This window comes from Capsicum annuum, chromosome 7, assembly GCF_002878395.1.
Source record: "Capsicum annuum cultivar UCD-10X-F1 chromosome 7, UCD10Xv1.1, whole genome shotgun sequence".
Taxonomy (NCBI): Eukaryota; Viridiplantae; Streptophyta; class Magnoliopsida; order Solanales; family Solanaceae; genus Capsicum; species Capsicum annuum.
Genome location: NC_061117.1, coordinates 221,347,002 through 221,368,729, shown reverse-complemented (window position 1 = coordinate 221,368,729; position 21,728 = coordinate 221,347,002). Strand labels below are relative to the sequence as shown.

The 21,728-nt window shown below is 34.3% G+C and overlaps 2 protein-coding genes across 5 annotated transcripts; both read right to left on the bottom strand.

Annotated features, from left to right (window-relative positions):
• Nucleotides 1-1,838: 1,838 nt before the first annotated feature.
• On the bottom strand, nucleotides 1,839-5,747 carry LOC107878682 (putative disease resistance RPP13-like protein 3). Of its 3 annotated transcripts, XM_047415603.1 has the most exons (4): nucleotides 4,437-5,746; nucleotides 2,909-3,446; nucleotides 2,265-2,761; nucleotides 1,839-2,100 (listed from the first exon to the last, which is right to left on the bottom strand). In XM_047415603.1, exons 1-3 carry the CDS (start codon nucleotides 5,559-5,561, stop codon nucleotides 2,745-2,747), a joined length of 1,680 nt encoding a protein of 559 aa, XP_047271559.1. In that variant the 5' UTR covers nucleotides 5,562-5,746; the 3' UTR covers nucleotides 1,839-2,100; nucleotides 2,265-2,744. The 3 variants fall into 3 exon arrangements, with proteins under 3 accessions (XP_047271559.1, XP_047271558.1, XP_016581248.1); XM_047415602.1 differs by having other exon boundaries at nucleotides 2,909-5,747; XM_016725762.2 differs by lacking the exons at nucleotides 1,839-2,100; nucleotides 2,265-2,761 and having other exon boundaries at nucleotides 4,072-5,746.
• Nucleotides 5,748-6,909: 1,162 nt separating this feature from the next.
• Nucleotides 6,910-9,933, bottom strand: LOC124900128. 2 transcript variants are annotated; one of them, XM_047415601.1, is made up of 6 exons: nucleotides 9,798-9,933; nucleotides 8,738-8,870; nucleotides 8,536-8,639; nucleotides 7,926-8,077; nucleotides 7,576-7,616; nucleotides 7,237-7,373 (listed from the first exon to the last, which is right to left on the bottom strand). In XM_047415601.1, exons 1-5 carry the CDS (start codon nucleotides 9,866-9,868, stop codon nucleotides 7,591-7,593), a joined length of 486 nt encoding a protein of 161 aa, XP_047271557.1. In that variant the 5' UTR covers nucleotides 9,869-9,933; the 3' UTR covers nucleotides 7,237-7,373; nucleotides 7,576-7,590. The 2 variants fall into 2 exon arrangements, with proteins under 2 accessions (XP_047271556.1, XP_047271557.1); XM_047415600.1 differs by lacking the exon at nucleotides 7,576-7,616 and having other exon boundaries at nucleotides 6,910-7,373.
• Nucleotides 9,934-21,728: the final 11,795 nt, after the last annotated feature.

The window sequence follows — 21,728 nt, the reverse complement described above, 5'->3', positions numbered from 1 at the left end:
TTCGCGGATCAATTTTAGAGTCAAAACCATTTTGAAAAAGGATTTCCAAAGGTGACTTGGCACACCCGATTATGCCAAGTGGCGACTTTGAGTTTTGAATATAAAAAATCCTTTTCGAAACAAATGTTCATTTTTTGTCACTCAATAAAAATCCTTTCGAAACTTAAAATCTAATCTTTTGGATGTTAAAAAGGAGGTGTGACCGTATATATCTACTTTATCTTTGGAGCTCAGTTGGCAGTTGCCTACTGAGTAACATTCGTTTGGTACTCATACTACACCTCTGCAGCCTGCAGATCATAGTACGAGTTATCGCCGTTGATGTGTGCATCGTGTGGAGTAGCCCTGATTCGGAGACTTAGAGTGAGCTCCTGACGTTTGGAGTATTACTTATCTCTCTCCTATGTATTAGACTAGCCTCTAAGTTGTATTCAGAGGTAAGTTGAATCAATGTATTTCTCCTTAATATCTCACTTTTGTACTCTTATTATGTTTAGAAGCTCTTGTACTGATACCACCAGGTTTTGGGATTCATCTATGTATTGATCTTTATCTCATATATTTCGCATTCTTTTTCTTATGTTATTAAGTAGTTCGTTACTAGCCGTTCCGGACTATAGATTGGCTTGCCTACTGGTGGGTTATGGTAGGCGCCATCATGACCTGAAAAGTTGGGTCGTGACATAACATTTTTATCCCTATTTCGGTGTGTGTAATATAATTGTCTCCACGTCAGCCTCCACGTTAACTTCCACATCATTTTTAAATATTGCATTAAATTTCATATAATTTTTAAAATGCCACATAAGAAATTAAATATTAAAATAAGTTTAATTAAACAAACAGCTTTTACAAATTATAAAAAAAATTTAATTATGTTCTTGATGTTTGCTCATAAATTGAGCCTCAAATTCATTCCAAATAGTTGAAATGGTGGTTGGAGGTGGAGATGAGACTTTCACTGCTAGGAAGTGAAGAAGTTGTCAATGGTGAATTGGTGGCTGGAGATGATAGTCGGGATTTGATGTAAAATATTAGTATTAGATTTACGTCTTTGATATGTTATCAAAGGTGCAGGTTGTGTGTTTGAGGTTTTGTGATGCTGGGAAGAAGTAGAAGAGGGTGTAGAATTATCTGGAATAATTGTTGTAGCTGCTGGTACTTAGCCAGAATTTAAGGAGCGAGTATTTTGTGATTCTAAAGACAGTTGTATAGGTGGTGATATATCAGCAGAGGATGTTGGAATGGTAGCTGACGTCTTTCCAAGTCAGTTGAGAAGAGTTTTTCCTTATATGTAGAAACATTGTTTTAAAAGGAAAATTTTCTTCATCTAAAAGAACATCATAGCTGATGAATATTTTCGACTGCACTGGGTCAAAGAAGAGGTGTACATGATGGCTCTGAGAAACGTCTGAGGCAGGCAAAAGATAATAGTTCTGGTGGTAGGGATGCTTCATGGAGAAGGATTTTGGATGTTTCAATAATATGACGATGCCGACGTTTAGTAATGACAGCGCATTGTGTCGTGTGGGGAGGTGAAACTAAATGTTCAAGTCATTTTGTTGAAGATAGGACTAGGACTCTTGTATTCACCTCTTCCATCCATATAAAGAGATTTAATTTTTGTTTTGAAAAAATTCACTACAAGATGAAAATTTTGGAACAAAGAGGCGGCTTCACTTTTATTTTTAATTTTATACAATCAAGTATACTTGGTGTACTGATCAACAAAAATATAGTAATATAATTTCTTGTCTAGTGATAAAACGGGCGATGGTCCCCATAAATCGCTAAAAATAACCTGAAGAGGAACATTAATGGTAAGTGAGTCGTTGAAATGGAAAACAATGTGCTTTATTAGAGGAACAAGCATTACAAAATTCAAAATTTTTCTGTAGTAACAACAGATAAAGAAAACTTCTTCAAAATAAAATTTAAAATCGTCGAATGAGGATGACCCAAGCAACAATGCCATAGCTGAAAAGGAACTTTTGTGGAGGCATGATTGATGGATATTGGTGGTCTGGTTGGATGATGCATCCACTCATAGAGTCCATTTTTATTCCGGCCTTACACCAGCGGCTTCTGAGTATGCAGGTCCTTCACAAGAAAAGTAAAAGGAAAAAATTCAACCGGTGTTAGATTATCTTGAAAAAATTTGGCTACAGAAATAAGGTTCTTTTTAATTGATGGAGCACATAAAGTGTTAGAAAGCCTGAAAGCAGAATTAGATGCTTGTATCTGAGTAATAGAATTGGTTTTACCGTCACCCGTAGATATTCCCTCATTGCCTGTATACTCTTCAAGATTGTGAGGTTCAGCCGTGACATGATGAGTTGCACCTGAATCCAGGACCCAAGAGCTTTCTGCTGACTGCAAACTAGAGGCAAAGTTGGCCTTAGCTTCAAAATGATTGTGCGAGCTGGAACGACATACATCTGCAGAGTGACCAAATTTTTGGCACAACTGGCATCTAACAGATTGTCTCGAGTTTGATCTCCAATTTTGCTGATCGTTAGGAGCTGGACTGTCGAGGAGCAGATTGGTTCCATTGTTGATTGTTGAAGCGATGATTGTTCCTGTTAGACTGATGTGGCATGTTTGTCTTCTGTCAGTCTCAAACAAGTTGGAATCGGAAAATTTCACTAACTAAAGGAAATCGAAATACACAGACAAGAAAGATCATCTTCTGCAAAGAATGATCCTTCTTATTTTTGCTTGAATATACATTATGGTACGCTCCATCAAGTAATCTTTTTATCTGCAATGCATAAACAGTTGTAATTACTAATTAGCACCTTTTGTACTATAAATAAATGCATGAAAAAGTGAACACACATTTGTAAAGGAGAACGAGAGTGATGAATATAAATGAAACGTTCCAATTTTTTGATGAATGTTTACTCACGTATATAGTTGACACGAATAACAAGGTCGTCATTTCCCAAGCTTTGCTGCTCCTCTTGTATTTGCTCTGCTGAAACAAGAACTGAATGCATACATTTGTGTAGTTCAATCAGCTGTAGTGTCTGAATATCAGCAAAGTCGAAAGGAATTTGCTCCAACGAATAGCAATCTGTTAGGACTAAGTGCTCAAGGCTTGGAAAATGATAACTTGTTGCTTCCCATTGCTCTAGATACATGCTCTCAAGAAGTAAAAACTTTAGTCGAAAGAATCCCTCTTCGTCTTCTTCGCTTAGTCTCCAAATTTCTCCATGAAAGGCACGATCTTTAAGTTTGAGCACCTCAAGATTAGGTAATTTTCTAAGGAAGTTCATCTCTTCCCATTGTAGGTGTGTTTTGCACAATGTTAACTTCTTAAGTTTTGGTGGGAAATTGTCATAATGTGGAATGTGTAGCCTAGGGATGTACACCCGATCTGCCGTCCTCCATAATGTATGATGATGCATATAATCCTTTCTGAACTCAACTTTGAGCTTCTCGAGCTGAGTTAAATGCACAAGATTATCAAGACAAGAACACTTCTCACTAGTAGCAACTGAATCAACATTTAAAATTCCCAGCTTTTTCAAATTTGGAATTCTTTGGAACACTTCAACATTACAAGATGAGGGCATCAATCCGGTTAGCGTTTGTAAGTGATTCTCCCTCTCAGCAAATAGTGATGTAGGTTGGGGTATGAGAAGACTAAAGTTTTTGTTATGGATATGTCTTAGTTGAGGCATATCCAAAACTTCCCATGCTAAGGGATGAGTTCTTATAAACATATCACGTGGACTTTTATCATGAATAACTATGGTTTGTATATTAGGAAGATTGCATATTGATTGTACAAGGCCATCGTAGGATGGACAAGCAAAATACCTCAAATGAACAAGTTCTGATATGGACTCAGAACTATAGAAAATAGAAGTAGTAAAGCAAACATCTAATATCCTAAGTAATCTAAAGCTTGATTGCAAGGGTAAACATAATAAATTGTATGGATATTTGAAGAAAACAGTACGTGTGAGTGGCATAAATTCAGAAAGTCCACTGTGTGTATACTTATTGAAATCAACTACACGGCGCAGACAATCAATGTTTTCTAGAAGACTATCGTGGCCATACCTCGTTTTGAAGTGTATGAAGTTCTCAGATTGGGCTTCTCTCAAGCACATATCTCGAACGAGATCATGCATCTTACAAGTCTTGATTTTTCCTACGGAGCTATGTTTCCCCACTAAAACCAAACTTCTATCAACTAACTCCCTCAAAGTTTCCTCCGCCACACCTTCTAGATTCTTATGCTTAACTTTCTTGATGAAGCCCTCAGCAATCCATAACTTTATTAACTTCCAGACAGGGATCTCACGCGTTTCTGCAAAAACTCCTATATAAAGGAAGCATGGTTTCAAGTATGGAGGCAAGTGGTTGTAGCTTAAAGAAAGTATGCTCAAGCAATCCATACTGTCACTGGTCATAAGTGATCCTACCTTTTCTGCAACATTCTCCCAAGAACTTGTTTCCTTGCGCATTTTGGAAAGTAGCCCACCAATTGCAACAACTGCAAGTGGCAACCCTTGACACTGATGGCCAATGTACCTGCCAATTTTCTCCAATTCCGGAGGGTAGCTGTCGTTCCCAAAGACCTTATCGCGTAAAAGAGTCCAGCTTTCCTCCATGCTCAGAAAACGCATCTGGTGAAGGGAATTGGCTGAGCTAGCAGAAGAGGCAACATCTACAAGCCTCGTGGTCAACACGATTCGGCTTCCATTATGATCATCTGGGAAAGATCTCCTTACATGCTGCCAAGGCTCGATAGACCACATATCATCTAGGAGAATAAGATACTTCCTCCCTTTTAAACTTCGATAAACTCTTTCAGCCAATTGCTCAGTAGTACTGTTTCTTTCTACTTCATCGTTGACTGTGCTAATTGATTGAAGAATACCAAGAAAAATATCTCTCCTGTCAAATTCTTGAGATACACTTATCCATGCTCGAACATAAAAATGATATGTAATCAAAGAATCATCATAAACTCTTCTAGCCAATGTGGTCTTGCCAATACCACCCATCCCTACAATGGGAACTACTTCGAGTCTTGATGATTGCACGATGAGTCGATCTTTAATCTTTAGTAAGTCTTCATCTAGTCCAACGATCATATCTTTTTGATCCAAAGGGAATTGCGATGAAGTATCTCTTGAATGTGAGATTTTGCTGTTGAACCTGCTGAACTTAATCTTTTTCGTAACCTCTCTTTGAATCAAACCAATTTCTTCAATTGCATATTCCAAGTTTTTATGGAAGATAGTATTAGCCTTTCTTCGTTCTCGCCTGCTTTGTAGAAAAACAAGGCTATCATATACATGTGAGTCAATTGTATCTTCCACTCCATGAGCAGCTTCTTGGATCATCCTTTCTAGATGTTTCATCTTTATATCTTCATGGAAAACATTTGTAAAATCCTCAAGAAAGGCTTTAAGGAAGGTGTACTTCTCACTGAGGACTTCAGTTTGATCTTTTTTGTAAAGAACAGAATATGATGAATGATCAGTTTGTGAGAGTTGATCTAGGCTTTGCAAAAGAGAAGTCACAGCAGCATAAGCTGCCATATGCTGTTCAGTTCTGAGTTCTTGAAGGCCAAAGCCAATTGTTTGTGAAAGAAGAAGACAATGTAATGGCTGGGAATGCAAGACTTATTAGGCTATGTAAAGAGAAGTCATAGCATCATAAGTCTTCTCTTTGTGGGTTTGGTGGAAGGGTAGAAGAGAGAATTGTGGATTTGTTCATTGAACTATTTGTCACATTGAGACTCAATGGTATTTAAGACTTGTACCAAAAGGCAAGTTGGAATCGTTTGTCAGATGAGGCTCATCCCAAAGTCGTGGACATAAAGAGTGGACCACCAAGAATATTTCTTATAAAAAAGCGAGTTGATTTCTCATATAGCCACTTAACTAATAATCATTATATCATGAAATCACTTTCTTTGTTGAAAAAAATAGAAATGAAGAGGAATTATAACTTTGTGAGATAATTCCCAAGTCAACAGAGGTATTATGTTCGGCTAACGGCTTCATTCCCAGACTAAGGAGAAAGAAGACACAGCACCGGGGAATAGCTCTGGGAGGGACTTCTCCGAGTAAGGAGATTAATTAGTAAGGGTAATAGACATCCCAATTGAGTATGTGAAGAGTCTCTTTCGAGCAAGATCCTTTACCACACTTAACTAAACGAAAGAAAGTAAGAGAGAGTGAGAGTGGCTGCCTGTTTCTTAAATGAAAATAAAAGGACTTCCTTATCACAAGGATGTCACTAAATGAATCTGATAACTAATGCCGCTAGAGAGGCTAAGGTGAGTATTGTCCCATCGTCCTAGACGTTTGGCATAGTCACAATGACATATTGTTAAGTTACTAAGACATGACCAATTAAGTGGTATGACTTTTTGGGCTGATCTGAGTTAAACTATTCCAACTAGAGTGATAATTGTTACTGTGAGTAAACTGAATAAGCGGGATATAATTATCCTTCTACCCTTAAAGTCAATAACACAAGACCTCAATATGTCCTCCAATTTTTGAATGGTACACGCTACTCGACCATCCATCTGAGCATGAAAAGTGAGAGGAAAACTGGGTACCTCTATCGTAAGTGGTAGACACTAGCATACCATACAACCTGATGATCTCCCAATATAAAACTTAGCATAATCCTTGGCAGAAAAGTCAACCTGACGGGCAAAGAGTATGCTGACTTGGTCATTCGATCAACATAACCTAAATAGTCATGATGGCTATGAGTACGTGTAAACCAGTGATGAAATCCATGTTAAGTATCTCTCAGTTATATACTGGAAGGGCTATGTCTCGAGCCATGTCATTAAGCCTCAAGTGCTTAACTTTAACCTGCTAGCAATTTGGACACTTAGCAATAAAATTAGCAATATCTCTTATCATTTTTGGGATTGACCAGATGAAGTCATCACTATTCATATGTCCAAAATCTCTACCGTAGTTAGGCTGTCTAAACTTCAATAATTTACATGGAATAATTAAAAATATTACCACCTCGTCCATTTAGAAAAGGATCGATGATTTATACTATTTCTACACATATATTCTCCTTTTAAATCTCTAAATTTGGCAACTAAATTATCGTAGTCAGGTAGCTTCGGATGGACATGAGGCGATTGAGCTACTGGAGACCATTGTTCTTCATCTTCAATCACATCTTTATTGCATTGTTGATCTGATTTGGTTCTCTTTGATGTATAAATCTCACAATTTAAGCTTTCAACCCATGAGTTGTTGGCCATAGAACTATTAGGATTCTTATTTCATCCATGAATTGGAGCTTTGTGTCTTCTTTTAGCTTTGTGACATGTGTGAGGTGCTTCTTGGTCTCCAAGTTAACCGAATTACCTGTACGTAGCAAAGCAAGTCTTAGAAGACCATGGATAAGAAGATAAACGAGAAATACATCAAAAGAGAAAAATAATTTAACATGGTTCGGTCAGTTGACCTACATCCACAAAAAGAGAGCAATTCACTATATAAATGAGAGTACAAAATGTCAAGACACAAACTCACACAATTGACTCAGAATAAAAAGAGGTTCACGTACTTGAGAAAGGAGTCTCTATTTATAGAGTCTATAATCTTTTCCTACAAGAGCAAAGATTAGTCAAATATGGAGAATATGTTTTCCTTTTCCTAAAGAAAAACCCTGTTATGGTAGCTAAAGAAAAATCCAATTATGATTAAAAGTCAGGACAAACACTCAACAGTACGGTGCCAAAACTAGCCCATAAAAACATGAGTCGCCCTAAAAAAGAGCAGTTCAGTGCACGGAGGGCTCGTGGAAGGGCCAGACCTCAAAGGTCCATGGCTCTAACCGTGACCTCCTGATCACATGACAACAACTTTATCAGTTACGACATGACAACAAGAACATTGAGTCAATCAAACGCTTACCTGGAAGAAGTTCAACATTGATTCGATCAAATGCTTGACCAAAATGCTGTTTAAATAGATCCCTGAGGGAATGTAGCTCTGGTAATTCACCACATCTCGATGCTGCAAATATCATACTGGACAATGCCTCCTTAACATCATCAGATAACTTGCTGCAGAAAATGCGGCGTAATGTAAAATTCTAACTACGCCACTGATCATAACTCACAATGTGACCAATCAAAGTTTGACCCAGTAGCCAATTTGCCACCATGTTGACACTTCATGAATTTCCATTGCCAATAAATGAAAAATTTGTGTTATAAAATATGATGTTTTAACCTATTTCTCACTAAATTAGCTCATTAAAAAAACACACCCTGAGAAATAGATTCTCATTGAATCAATGTAAGCTTTCTAATTTTTCCGTCTAAAAACCACTACTATTATTTTTTCTATCTCACTAATTCAATCAAAGTATCATGATTTGGTCAAAGTATCTGCGGGAATAGCCATTGAATAATTTTTCAGTGAAAATTTCAATGGAAAAACAGTGACTTTTCAGTATTAACAATAGTGAAAGATTAGTTGAAAATGTGTAATTAGAACAAAAATTGTTCCCTTTAATTACCTGTTCCTGCTAATATCACAGAGGTTCATAGAGATGCAGTCACAAAAAGCATCAAGCTGATTGTATACAGATAACCTGCACTCATCTCTATAAAGTTGTTCAACCTGTAATAACAAATTAAGCAATTAAGTGGTCATTAGCTACTAATTAAGTATTAGAAGCTTTTAATTATAATGTTAAACTTTTTACAAGAGGAAATTACCCTGGAAAAAGCAAGATGGTGGTTCCCAATCTGCATTAATTGAGCAATGTCTTCACGTACTTGTTTTATAATTGCATTTCTTCTCTTCTTTTGTACGACTAAACGTGCCTTAAGCTGTTTGATTAGCTTCTTGCTATAGAGAGGAAAACTCGTCAGTCAGATCATTTAAAAGATAATTATAAGTAATTAATTTGCGAAACTAGAAGCATGATTTAAAAAAAGGATAAATAAACTCTTATAACACGTTAGATTGCGTTAAAAGTATTAAGATTTAATTTCACTACACTAGCAGTGTGTTATTTGTCAGTGGAAGATAACATGGATTTAATGTGTATATTGCTAAGTTGTGCAGACTCGGCACTGTTCATGGCGCACCTATGTCGAATTCTCCAAAAATACATTGTTTTGGAGAATTCGAAACAGACTTGTTGATATTTTAATAAAGTCCGACCAATATAGGGACATTTCTGAATATGCTTTGAATTTTGTTGTGTAAGTCAAAAGAATTGAAAATTAAAATACTGAAGGATTCAACAGGGTAGCTAGATCCAGATTAGTGATACAATCATATATCAGAGAAAACAAATAGATAACATGTATAACAAAAGTTAGCTCGCTAATTTCTATCCCTCGGTCAATATAAGTATCGAGTAACTTAATGAAGGCTTTAAATTTTGAATACATGAAAAAAAAAGTCACCTCATCTATTTTCTTTCATTGGGATTTAACATGGGATCTCACGATTTTCAACTACTTCATTAGCGACTAGATCAAGAGGTCATAGCTTCAAGGCTCATGCTTAAGACTAATTTCACGTTTATACTATCTCTATATTTATCAAAATTATCTCAAAGATGATATGATCAATACTATATAGTTTGTGACAAGTTTTCAAGACTATATATGTGACCAATTGAATTTTTCAATCATCAATAATAACATTACAACAACATAACCAGTATATTCTCATACAAAAGGGGTCTCAGAAGGATAAAATGTAGACAAATCGTACCTCTACCTTGTGAAACAGTATATAAATATAGGGATAGAGATGTTTTACCACTTGGAATGGTGTCTCCATGTTGAACCTTTAATAAATTCAGCAAATAAAGAGAGCAAATTCAACCTCATTTTATGTTTTTTTTTTTTTTTGTTCCTTTGTGCTTTTCCTATCAATCAACATCTCAATAGAGGAAAAATACAAATGAATCCTTAAAAATCTTATACCATTTCGACCATATATAAAAGTTAAAAGCCAAAGCCCAAATGATCATGTACTTGAAAAAAGGAAAGTAGCATCAATAAAAATCAATGTTGTATATTTATTTTCCCTTTTCTGAAAATTCCCTTCCAAACTGACACTAGCCTGGTACAAAGTATGTACTAAGATTCACCAAAGATAAAGTTGAAAATCTTTGAAGAGACCACATACAATCAAAGATGATCTAGTTAACAAATCTTCAATAACATGTATTTTATTGAATTACAATTACATTTTCTTCAACTTACATTGACATATTTACGTTATGTGCTTAGAGGTAAATGAATAGGTACTATTAATTAAACTTGCAAGTTTATGATCTTATCTCTCCTTAGTGGTTGAATTGCCCATATAAAATTTAGCCAAGAGTCCTTAAATTGAATTTTAACGAATTAAAATAAATTAATTATAATAGATTAATAAAGTCTGAACTTTGGATGGATCAGATTATCATAGATTAATTTTGTTAGCCTTACACACATGTCAATTAATAGAATTGTCACAATTTGAATAATAATGCCGTATTGACCAGGGCTACTCATTTTCATGCCGTATTGAAAATTAGTCCATTTTTATGCTGGTGATCACAATATTTGAAGTCTGACAGTAAAATGGCCAAACCCCCATTCCAACCCCACCCTTCCCGACCTTTATCCCAAATCCTAACTACGTACCTATATTTTGCGGGAATTCTATTACCTCCTTGAACTAATTTAAAATAAAATTATTACACCCCTAAAAGCTGGCAATTTAGGGCTAGACATAAAATACCAGAAACCGAATTACCGAACCGAATCGAAGAATTTGGTATTCGGTATTTGATAATTCGGTATTTGGTATGGTAATTGGGTGTAAAATTATAAATTACGGTATTTGAGTTCAGGATTGGGAAAAGATATTACTAGCATTTGGTATTTACCGAATACCAAATTATTGTTAACTGACCATAGTCTATACTCCATAGGCCACGAGTCCAAATTAATATTCTACAAAATGTCAAAAAAAGCCCACAACCTCAAAGTTTATAATACTATATTCATTTTAAAATTTTAAAATGAAAATAACTTTTAAAAATTTTATTGTTAGCAGCAGTAGACAACATGTTCAAATATGAAGTTATTGTTTCATATTACTCGCGTTTTCTTCATTCTGGTTCTATCTATCAAGACAACCTGAACTTGTCTAGTCTTGATGCAACTTGTAGGTATATCTAAATTATGTCCAGTGAGAGAGTTAATGCAAAGATACTCATTTCCTGCCATGTCTAAGTAACTAAGTTATCAAAAAAGTTTGACACTGTTGTGTGATTTTATTTTATTTTTGGTAAATAAACAAATTTTATTTCACCAAAGCGAATATTTACAAAGCCAAACAGGGACAGACCCCTGTTTCTCAAAATTAACACCAACTACAGCAAACTAGTTCAAGGATCAGCATTTTGTTCCAAACTAGTGAGCATCTATCCTATCAATTTTAAGGCATCGACCAAACAGTACAGGAGTGTAGTCTTCAGTACCTAAGTCACCATATCAGGGCCATGCCTTCAGCTGCGTTAGGATCGGATCCCGCTTTCAATATGTTTGACCTTGGATGTGCATATGGATGGCTATTTCTCTGAAAACACGATCTTCTTGATACCTTCCATGCTGGAATCTGATGTGGTTTTTTTCTCTCCAGATGATGTTAACCATCATAGCAAATACACAACAAATCAGAGCCCCTCTAGCAGATTTTTCTTTTGCCTGTTTTGCAACCCAACCCACTTCTGTTATCCAGTTCCCAACTTCTCTCTGAACACCAAGCCATTTTATCAATCTTAGCCACATTCTTCTAGTAACAGGACAATCCAAGAACAGGTGGTCATGTTTTTCATCATCATTTCCACAGAACACAGATACTGGTGGGACTTTAATCTCAAATCTGGCTAACCGTTCAATGGTAGTCAGTCTATGTAATAAAGCTAACCACAGAATGAATTTATGTCTGGGATGCACGCAGTGATTCAATATGATACCTTTCCATAGGACTTTTGGGTGTTGGGGCAACATTGCATCATACACCTTTTTGATATGGTATTTTAAGCCTTTCACACATGAATTTAATCTAGCCATCAATTGCCCTTGTAGTCCTGGAACTGTCATAACATGATGCGTTACAGTTATGATCTTTCTGATTACCCAGGTGGCATTTCTTGGTCTCTCATATATATCTACAGTGTCATTTTTCAAATAATAGGCATGGACCCATTTAATCCAGAGACAGTCTTTCTTATCTGCAAGGGACCAAAGTTGCTTTGTAATTGCAGCTTTATTTCACAAGTAAAGGTTTAGAATATTTAGGCCACCCACTGACTGTGGGAGGCAGAGCTTGTCCCAAGCAACCAAAGCTTTTTTTGAGTTCAAAACAACACCAGTCCACAGAAATACTCTGCATAATCCACTAATCAGTTTCATAATCTTTTTTGGCATAAGAAAAATCTGTGCCCAGTAGGTTTGAATACCAAAGACCACTGTTTTTATCAGCTGCAATCTACCTGTATAAGATAAAAATTTAGCACTCTAGCACTTTATTCTCTCAACTATCTTTTCTACCAGTGGTAGGCATTGGTCTATTGTGAGCTTCTTTGAAGATAAAGGAACATCGAGGTACTTGAAAGGCAAACCTACCTCATTGTAGCCAACATAATCCAATATTTGTTGCCTTACCATTGGCTTAGTGCCTGAAAAATAAATGGAGCTCTTGTCAATGTTTTCTTGCAGTCCTGATGCCTTTGAAAACTTATGAAATGCCTCTTAAAGTAATCTGACCGATTGAAGATCAGCTTTACAGAATAATAACAAGTCATCAGCAAAATATATATGTTTAACTCCCAGTTTTTTACACCTGGGATGGTACTGAAAGCATTGGTTTTTATCCAGATTATTCAGTTCTCTATTCAAGTATTCCATGGCTATTACAAAAAGGTAAGGTGACATAGGATCACCTTGACTTATACCTTTCTTTCCTTGAAATGGTTTGGTGAGCCTTCCGTTTATGACTAGTGAATAGGATGCTGAACATACACATTCCATAACCCAAGCAATAAACTTTCCAGAAAACTCCAACTCAGCTAATACACTCTTGATAAAGCACCACTCAATAGAGTCATATGCTTTCCTCAAGTCAACTTTTAATACACACATTAGAGATAGTCCATTCCTTGTATACCACTTGAATAGTTCATGGCTAAATAGAATGTTATCTATGATGCTTCTCCCTTCAATGAACGCTGACTGAGAGGATCCTATGATGGTACCAATGACCTGTTTGATTCTGTTTGCCAGGATCTTGGTGAGTAACTTGTAAAAAGTATTGCAACGGGCTATGGGTCTGTAATCTTTTACATCCTACCATATTTTTGGACTAGAGTGACTGCCGTGTAGCTAAACGATTTCAGTAGTTTTCCTACTGTAAAGAACTCTCTTACTACATTGAGGACATCTACTTTGACTATACTTTATTGGCTAGTGAAGAACTCTACCGGAAAATCATCTATCCCTGGAGCTTTGTCTAATGGCATACTTTTCAGAGCACTCAATATTTCATGTTTGGTGATATCCCTGATGAGCCCTAATTTCTGTTGGTAAGATAAGAAAGGACCACTGTGAATCACCACTAAGTTTGGACATAGAAGTTCAGTTGCTGATGTCTCCATAAGGCTAGAAAAGTATCCAATAAACTCATTTTCAATAAGCAAGGGGTCCGTAATTTTTGTACCTATTTCATCAAATATAGAGGAGATGGCATTTCTATTAGCCCTGATCTTACATTGAGCATGGAAGTATTTGGAGTTCACATCTCCACATTTAATCTAGGTTGCCTTGGATTTTTTACTTAACACCTTTTCCTCTACTAGAGTCCACTGAGACAAATGCTGCAGTAGTTGTTTTTCCTCATTGATCAAGTCTTGGTTCATGGGGTTTGTGGCAATCTTGCTCTGAGTTATATCTAGCCTTTCTGTTGTATGTTGGATTTTCTGAGCATAGGAGGCAAGGTGAGAGTTCAGACCCTATAATTCAGCTTTTAGATCTTTCAACTTCTGACTCAACTTATACATATTTGTTCCTGATATAGGTCTCTCCCACGTGGATGCAATCTCTGGAAATTCCTGGTGTTCCATCATAGTATTATAAAGTTTGAAAGGTTTTGGTCTAGATAATTTCTGAGTAGTGTGCTGTTTGAGAATAGGGGAATGATCAGAGACCCCTGGATTGAGAAAATCAACCTCAACATACCCATAATTTTGTAGCCAATGATAGTTCCTAAATGCCCAGTCAATCTTTGAATACACTCTGTGCTCCTACTGTTGTTTGTTACAAAAGGTATAATAGCACCCTTTTGCCTTCAGGGAGGTTAGAAACAAATGATCCATACACTCCCTAAAGTCTTGGATTTCCCCCTGAGTAATAGTAGAACCTATTTTGTCATCAGATGACATTATAGCATTAAAATCTCCACTCAGCAACCAAGGTTCCTGAATAGAGCTCCCTAACACTTTAAGGTCATTCCACAGCTCCACCCTCTCCTGCATACTATTCTTAGCATAGACAATAGTAACATATGCAGAGAAAATGTCACTATCAGCATTTATATAGCAATGGATAAATTGCTCCTTTACCATAATTATAGATACTTCCACATGTGTTTGCCATAATAGCCAAATTCTCCCATTCGAAGCTATGGGATAGTTGCAACACTTTCTCTAGCTTGGTATCATCTTTTGTAGGATATTCAATGCTTTGTTTTCTTTTACTCTGGTTTGCAAACACCCAAAAACCTTAATCTTATGCTTTTTCAGAAAGAGCTTTATTTCTTTCTGTTTCAGGGGCTGGTTTAAGCCCTTGATGTTCCAAGTGGATATAATCATATATTAGGGGTTTCTCCAGGTGATCCTGGAGATTCCTCTTCAGCTGATATATGTAGAAGGGGGCCAAACTTGTTGGTGCTACTCATACTAGTACTAGCATGTTCATTGTTTCTAACCATGCCAATCACTTCTTGAGAATACTTTTCTATATCACTTTTAGCAAAATCCTTTAGGTAGGGAGCAGGTGGTTTAGCAGTTCCAGCAGCATCTTTTACTTTATCTCTACTCTGCCATTTCTGCTTTGGGGGTCTTCTGTTCCTTCTATTTCTTCTTCATTTCCTTAGCACCTCTTGAAACCCCCTCCTCCTCTTGTCCTTCATTCTCCTGTTTTGCTCTACAAGTCTCCGAGTTGTCACCAAATTTTAGATAGTGTTCACAGTATTTTGGTCTCCACTTATATTCTACAGGCTGCTGGAATACCCCAGTAGGGGTAACTATCTCAATGGTATCGATTAGAGGTTGAGCTATATCAGTTTCCACCAAGACCCTTGCATAAGAGATTCGTTCCATACTGGCTGTGAATTGGTCAGTATGTTTTGGCTTTCCTATGGCACTAACGAGCTTACAAGAGCTTCACTTGACCAGTATCCCACTGGGAGCCCTGGGAAAGTAACCCACAAAGAAATTATGGCTATACAGTCCGGATTGAACTCAAAGTCTATATCCCACGCCTGAACAATAAACAGTTTGTTGTGGAAGGTGTACGGTCCTCCCATTAACACCTCATCACACTCTTTAGCCGTATTAAATCTAAAAATGAAGTACCCATCATCATGGCTCATCACTTGAGGCTTTGTAGCACAGTTCCAAGCATGTGTTATATACGCCTCAATCGATTTCAGGTAAGGGGTATCTCCAATCACAAACCCAATTAGATCAAACTTCCAATACTCCGTTTGACTTCAAATGTCTTCCTCAGAAATACTCACAAAAATCTTTCCTTGTTTTGTAGTTGGTGAAATATAAGATAGAGCTTTACCTTTATAAGCTGTTCTATTCTCACCATACTCCGTTTTCACTGTGAGAGTGGCATTTGTAGAATTCGTTGTCTCAGAGAATTGTAGTCTTCGATTTGCCAGTGGACCCATTGAATCACCATAATTCCTCAGTGCAGAGATCTCAGGGAATCCAAATCTGTCGAAGTATCTTCATTCTCCTCAGGGATGGATTGAAATTTGGGGAGGGGGGGAGGATGTTTTCGAACGTAATCGATGGAAGATTGCAGCTAGTACCATCTTGTGGTGTCGCGAGGTTTGTCGGCGAACTAGTGGACTTTTCCGATCGAGTCATGTTCTTTCAGGTGCACTCACTAGTCACTACGAGGCAAATATTTGAGGAACAGATGTGGCTATTATCTTTCGAAGCCATTTCTCCATTAAACAGTTATTATATGATGAATGGGCTATATCACTAATGAAGTGTTAAAAAGTGTTGTTTCCATAAGGCATAGGGCAGAAACTTTATCTTATGTTTTGATTAAGTTCTAAAGTAAACTGTTATCGTTGGCCTAGAGTAGAGTCTACCAAATTTAACTTTAATATGGTATTACCAAATATCATACTGAATCGAAGTTTAATTTACCGATTACCGAATTATGTACCTTCATTTACTGATTATCGAATTACCAAATCCGAATTATGATAATACCGAACCGAATATCGAACGCTCACCCCTAGCTGACATAGCAAGAGAGTTTGTTTCACTCTCTTTAAGAGGGCGAGAATGAAAATTATATATTAAAAACTTATTTTTAATATTTCTTTACATAAATATATATAATTTTCTCTTTTTCTTTATTCATTTTCTTTCTTCTTCTTCTTCTCACAAACAAAAAAACTTCAAGAACTCATCAATGGCATCCAAGACTAATTTATCATCTTCCTCATCTCCAAGCACAAAATCGATTGGTTCCAACTTCAAGGTCATCGGAAATTTCAAAATTGATATTGTCCATTATTTCCGACTTCAAAGTCGTCATAAATTTTAAAATGGGTATTGTCCATTGTTTCACTTCAAGGTTGTCGAAAATTTCAAAATTCTCTATTATTTTCGACTTTAAGGTTATCAAAAATTTTAAATTCATTATTGTTCATTGTTTATGGCTTCAAGGTCGGCAAAAATTTTGAAATTGATATTGTGTGTTGTTTTCAAATTTAAGATTGTCGAAAATTTAAAAATTGATATTGTTCATTGTTTCCCACTTCAAGGTTGTCAAAAATTTTAAATTCAATGTTGTTTATTATTTTCGACTTCAAGATCGTTGGAAATTTCAAATTCTATATGAGGTTCTAGTAGACGTCACTCGGCGACGGCGGTGACGGCGGCCATAGCCGGGATTAGCTAGAAAAGGAAAATATATAAAGTAAAATAATTAATTTTTTAAATTAAAGAAAATATATAAAGTAAAATAATTAATTTCTTATATTAAAAAAATATGATGTGGCATGACGTGACAGCGCGTGCAAGTCACTACTTAAAATAAAATCTGGGTATGAACTTTTAGATAGGTATATATTTCACTTTAAAATAATTGAGAGGGATAATAAGGATTTGGGATAAAGGTTGGGGGAGTTTTTAACCATTCTCTCTATTATTTATTTAGCCCTCTTATTGTCTATTTTTGGAGTAATCTACAAAGATCTTTCTAGGGGATTTGGGTCACAGGTGACAAAAGCGTTTTTAAAATGAGGTATAGGTGACACAAGTCTTAATAATTGCATAGAGGTGACAATTACTTAATTATGGTTTAAGAAAGTTTGAAAAATTTTAAAATAACCCACAAGTTTTTAAATTTACACTTTGATTCAAATGTTAGTTAATATATAACGGGAAACGAAGGGAAAAAAATGTCTTTTTCTCTCTCCTCATCTTCGCGATATTTGTTGTTCATTGTTGCTGTTGCTTTATTCATTATCTTCTGATTCATTATCATCATCTTATACTTCATTATCATCTTCATATTCTTCTTGTTGACCATTGTTGTTGTTGTTGTTGTTACTCCAACTGCTGCACTTTGACCAAATTCTTATGTCAAATTTTATTTCGTAAATCACTTTCAACTTTGGAATTTACTTGAGAGGAGACTTTGGTAAGTCAGATTATGCTTTTTAGTTGAATCTGGGTAACTGCTAGTGTGTTGTTTTTCAATAATAGTTTGCATGCGAACATGAATGCAATACGAGAGCAATCTATTTAAACAGATCCATTATCTGCGGTAACAGATAAATGTTCTGTTATAACAGTAGACTCATGTGGATTAATGTTTAAGGGTTCTAGGTGCCCGTAATATGAATTGAATAGATAGGTATTCTGTTGCACCAGATTAGTAATCTGTTTCATCATATTACTAATATGTTTCGAATAAGAAAATACATCTCTTGTCACACACAAAACCTAACAGATAACTCATATGTTCTTGCTATTGATACTGGAATCAAATTATTCCTTAATTGTAGACATATCATTTGTTAAGAAATAGAAATAGACAGCACGAAAATTAAATAAGAAATAAAAAGTCAAGTGCATCAAACATAATTTTTTACAAAACAAACAAAAAAAAAACATAGATAAAAGAAAAAAAAACTTAATTATTATTATCATCATTATTAACATCATTGTTATTTGTATGGCCAGCCGGCCAATCTTCAACGGGCAGCAGCAACGCCCTCCTCAGCCTGCGGATCTCCCGCAGCATCCTTACTCTGACTGCGACCAACTCCCAATGCAGGTCATGAACCTCCTTCTGCAGTTCCCGCATGGCATCTCGTAAAATAGAGATATCCCATACAGGATCAGTCATATCTAGAAAACGCATAAGTTGACAAAACACACGTAAAAATAAAAGTAAGAAAAGAAAGAATTTGAATGTAATGTAATGTAATATACAATGAATATTTACACAAAAATCAAGAAAACAACTTATCAGAGACAGGAAAAAGTTATCAAGTCCTTGAAGAGAAAGTAGTTGAAGGTGTAACAAGAGCAAGGTATAAATAGTGTGTAGTAGATTGAACAACTGAGTAAGGAGCGACCTATTTATAGAGAATTGAACTTGAATAAGTTAGGTAAAAAATCAGAACTATTCACCTCCATTTATTAATGACATTCTTGATTACTGTAAAAAGTTATGACTTAATTAAATTAATCAATATTATGAGAAGTCATGATTTTTCATCTTTATTATTATCAATAATTAGTTCTTTCCAGGAATCATTTTTTTACACTGAGTTGGACAACAGATAATATATCTGTTGCATCAGATAAATCATCTGTTACACAAATATATCATCATTTTTCAATAAATAGACAACTTGTTGCATCAGATAATATATCTGTTGCAACATATAATAAATATATTTTTTAAAAAAAAAAAATTATCTTCATGACATTCAAATTTTCTGACTTTTTAATTATATAAATTAATAAAACAGATTTAAAGGCACAACTGTTCACCTCCATTTATTAATGACATTCTTGATCAATGTAAGAAGTTATGACTTAATTAAATTAAACAATATTATGATAAGTCATGACTTTTCAGATTTATTATTATTAAAATAATTTGTTCTTTATAGAAACCGTTTTTTATTTACACTGAGTTGGACAACAGATAATATATCTGTTGCATCAGAAAAATCATTTGTTATAACAGATATATCATCTGTTGCAACAAATAGATAACCTGTTGCATAAGATAATATATTTGTTGCAACATATAATATATATATATTTTTTTAAAAAATTAATTATCTTCATGACATTCAAATTTTTTTATTTTTTAATTATATAAATTAATAAAGCAGATTTAAAGGCACAACTGTTCACCTCCATTTATTAATGATATTTTTAATTACTGTAAAAATTAGGACTTAATTAAATTAAGCAATATTCTGATTATGTCATGACTTTTCAGTTTTATAATTATTAAAATAATTAGTTCTTTGCAGCAACCATTTTTATTTACACTGAGTTGGACAACAAATAATATATCTGTTGTATTAGATAAATATCTATTACAACAGATATATCACCATTTGCAACAAATAGATAACATGTTGCATCAGATAATATATCTGTTGCAACATATAATATATATATATATATATATATATATTTAAAAAAAATAAATTATCTTCATGACATTCAAATTTTCTGACTTTTTAAGTATATAAATTAATAAAGCAAATTTAAAGGCACAACTGTTTACCTCCATTTATTAATGACATTCTTGATTAGTGTAAGAAATTATGACTTAATTAAATTAAACAATATTATGATAAGTCATGACTTTTCAGATTTATTATTATTAAAATAATTAGTTCTTTACAGGAACCGTTTTTTATTTACACTGAGTTGGACAACAGATTATATATCTGTTGCATCAGAAAAGATATATCATCTGTTGCAACAAATAGATAACCTGTTGCATAAGATAATATCTTTGTTGCAACATATAATATATATATTTTTTAAAAAAATTAATTATCTTCATGACATTCAAATTTTTTGATTTTTTAATTTTATAAATTAATAAAGCAGATTTAAAGGCACAACTGTTCACCTCCATTTATTAATGACATTTTTTATTACTGTAAAAATTAGGACTTAATTAAATTAAGCAATATTCTGATTATGTCATGACTTTTCAGCTTTATAATTATTAAAATAATTAGTTCTTTCCAGCAACTATTTTTATTTACACTGAGTTGGACAACAGATTATATATCTGTTGCATCAGATAAATCATCTGTTTTAACAGATATATCATCCGTTGCAATAAATAGTTAACCTGTTGCATCAGATAATATATCTGTTGCAACATATAATATATATTTTTAAAAGAAAATAAATTATCTTCATGACATCCAAATTTTTTGACTTTTTAATTATATAAATTAATAAAGAAGATTTAAAAACAAGAATATTTTTGGTGAGATTTTTACAATTTAAATTGTGTTTATCATTTATTTCCTTATTCTTTTCTGTGAAAAGAAATTATTTAATTAAATCAAGCTGGTGGTGAGTTTTTTAATATTGTGATAGGTCATGACTTTTTAGCTTATTAAATTTAAATAACCCTTTTCTCAATTTAAAAATTGAATACACCTGGTTTTCAATAACCGTTCTGTTTCTTTAATAACTATTTTTATTAATTGAGTTATGTCAACAAATTGTATATCTGTTGCATCAGATAACCCATCTGTTTCAACAGATATACCATATGTTGCTATAAATCAACCATTTATTTAAGGAGCTTTTTTTATTTCTTCTAACTGATTCATCAGTCGCAACAGATGAGGAATTTGATGCATCAGAAGCATTTTTTATTTTTGTTTGTTGAATGTGTTTAGACAAAAGTCACAGTCACAACTATTCATTAACTTTTTTCTTAAAAATCATATCATCATATATCTTAATTAAATTAATCCAATGTTGTGAATTTTTTTAAAATTAAATAATCTTTCTTTTACAATTATAATATCATTTAGTTCCTTATTATTTATTAACGAACCATTTTTAGGAGAATTTCTCATCATGACCGTATCCCTAACTCCAACCGCCGACATGTTGAGAATAGGGAATAAATAGAATGATAATTAAATGTTGAATAAGAATTAAAAATTCAAAATCGACCAAACAAAACAAAACCAAACATATAAATGGATTTTTTTGAATCCCTTATAGGTAGATTGGATATAAAAGGGGGAAATACATACGCTAAAAGAAAGAAAAAACATAACCTAATTATTATTATTATTATTATTATTATTATTATTATTATTATTATTATTATTATTATTATTATTACTACTACTACTACTATT

Excerpts from the sequence above, each read along its gene's own strand:
- LOC107878682 (XM_047415602.1), bottom strand. The coding sequence starts at position 5,561 with ATGGCAGCTTATGCTGCTGTGACTTCTCTTTTGCAAAGCCTAGATCAA.
- LOC124900128 (XM_047415600.1), bottom strand. The coding sequence starts at position 9,868 with ATGAGGTTGAATTTGCTCTCTTTATTTGCTGAATTTATTAAAGGTTCA. Across the intron at positions 8,640-8,737 it reads ACCATCTTGCTTTTTCCAGG|GTTGAACAACTTTATAGAGA; the intron begins GTAATTTCCTCT and ends TTGTTATTACAG. Across the intron at positions 7,374-7,925 it reads CAATGTTGAACTTCTTCCAG|GTAATTCGGTTAACTTGGAG; the intron begins GTAAGCGTTTGA and ends TGCTACGTACAG.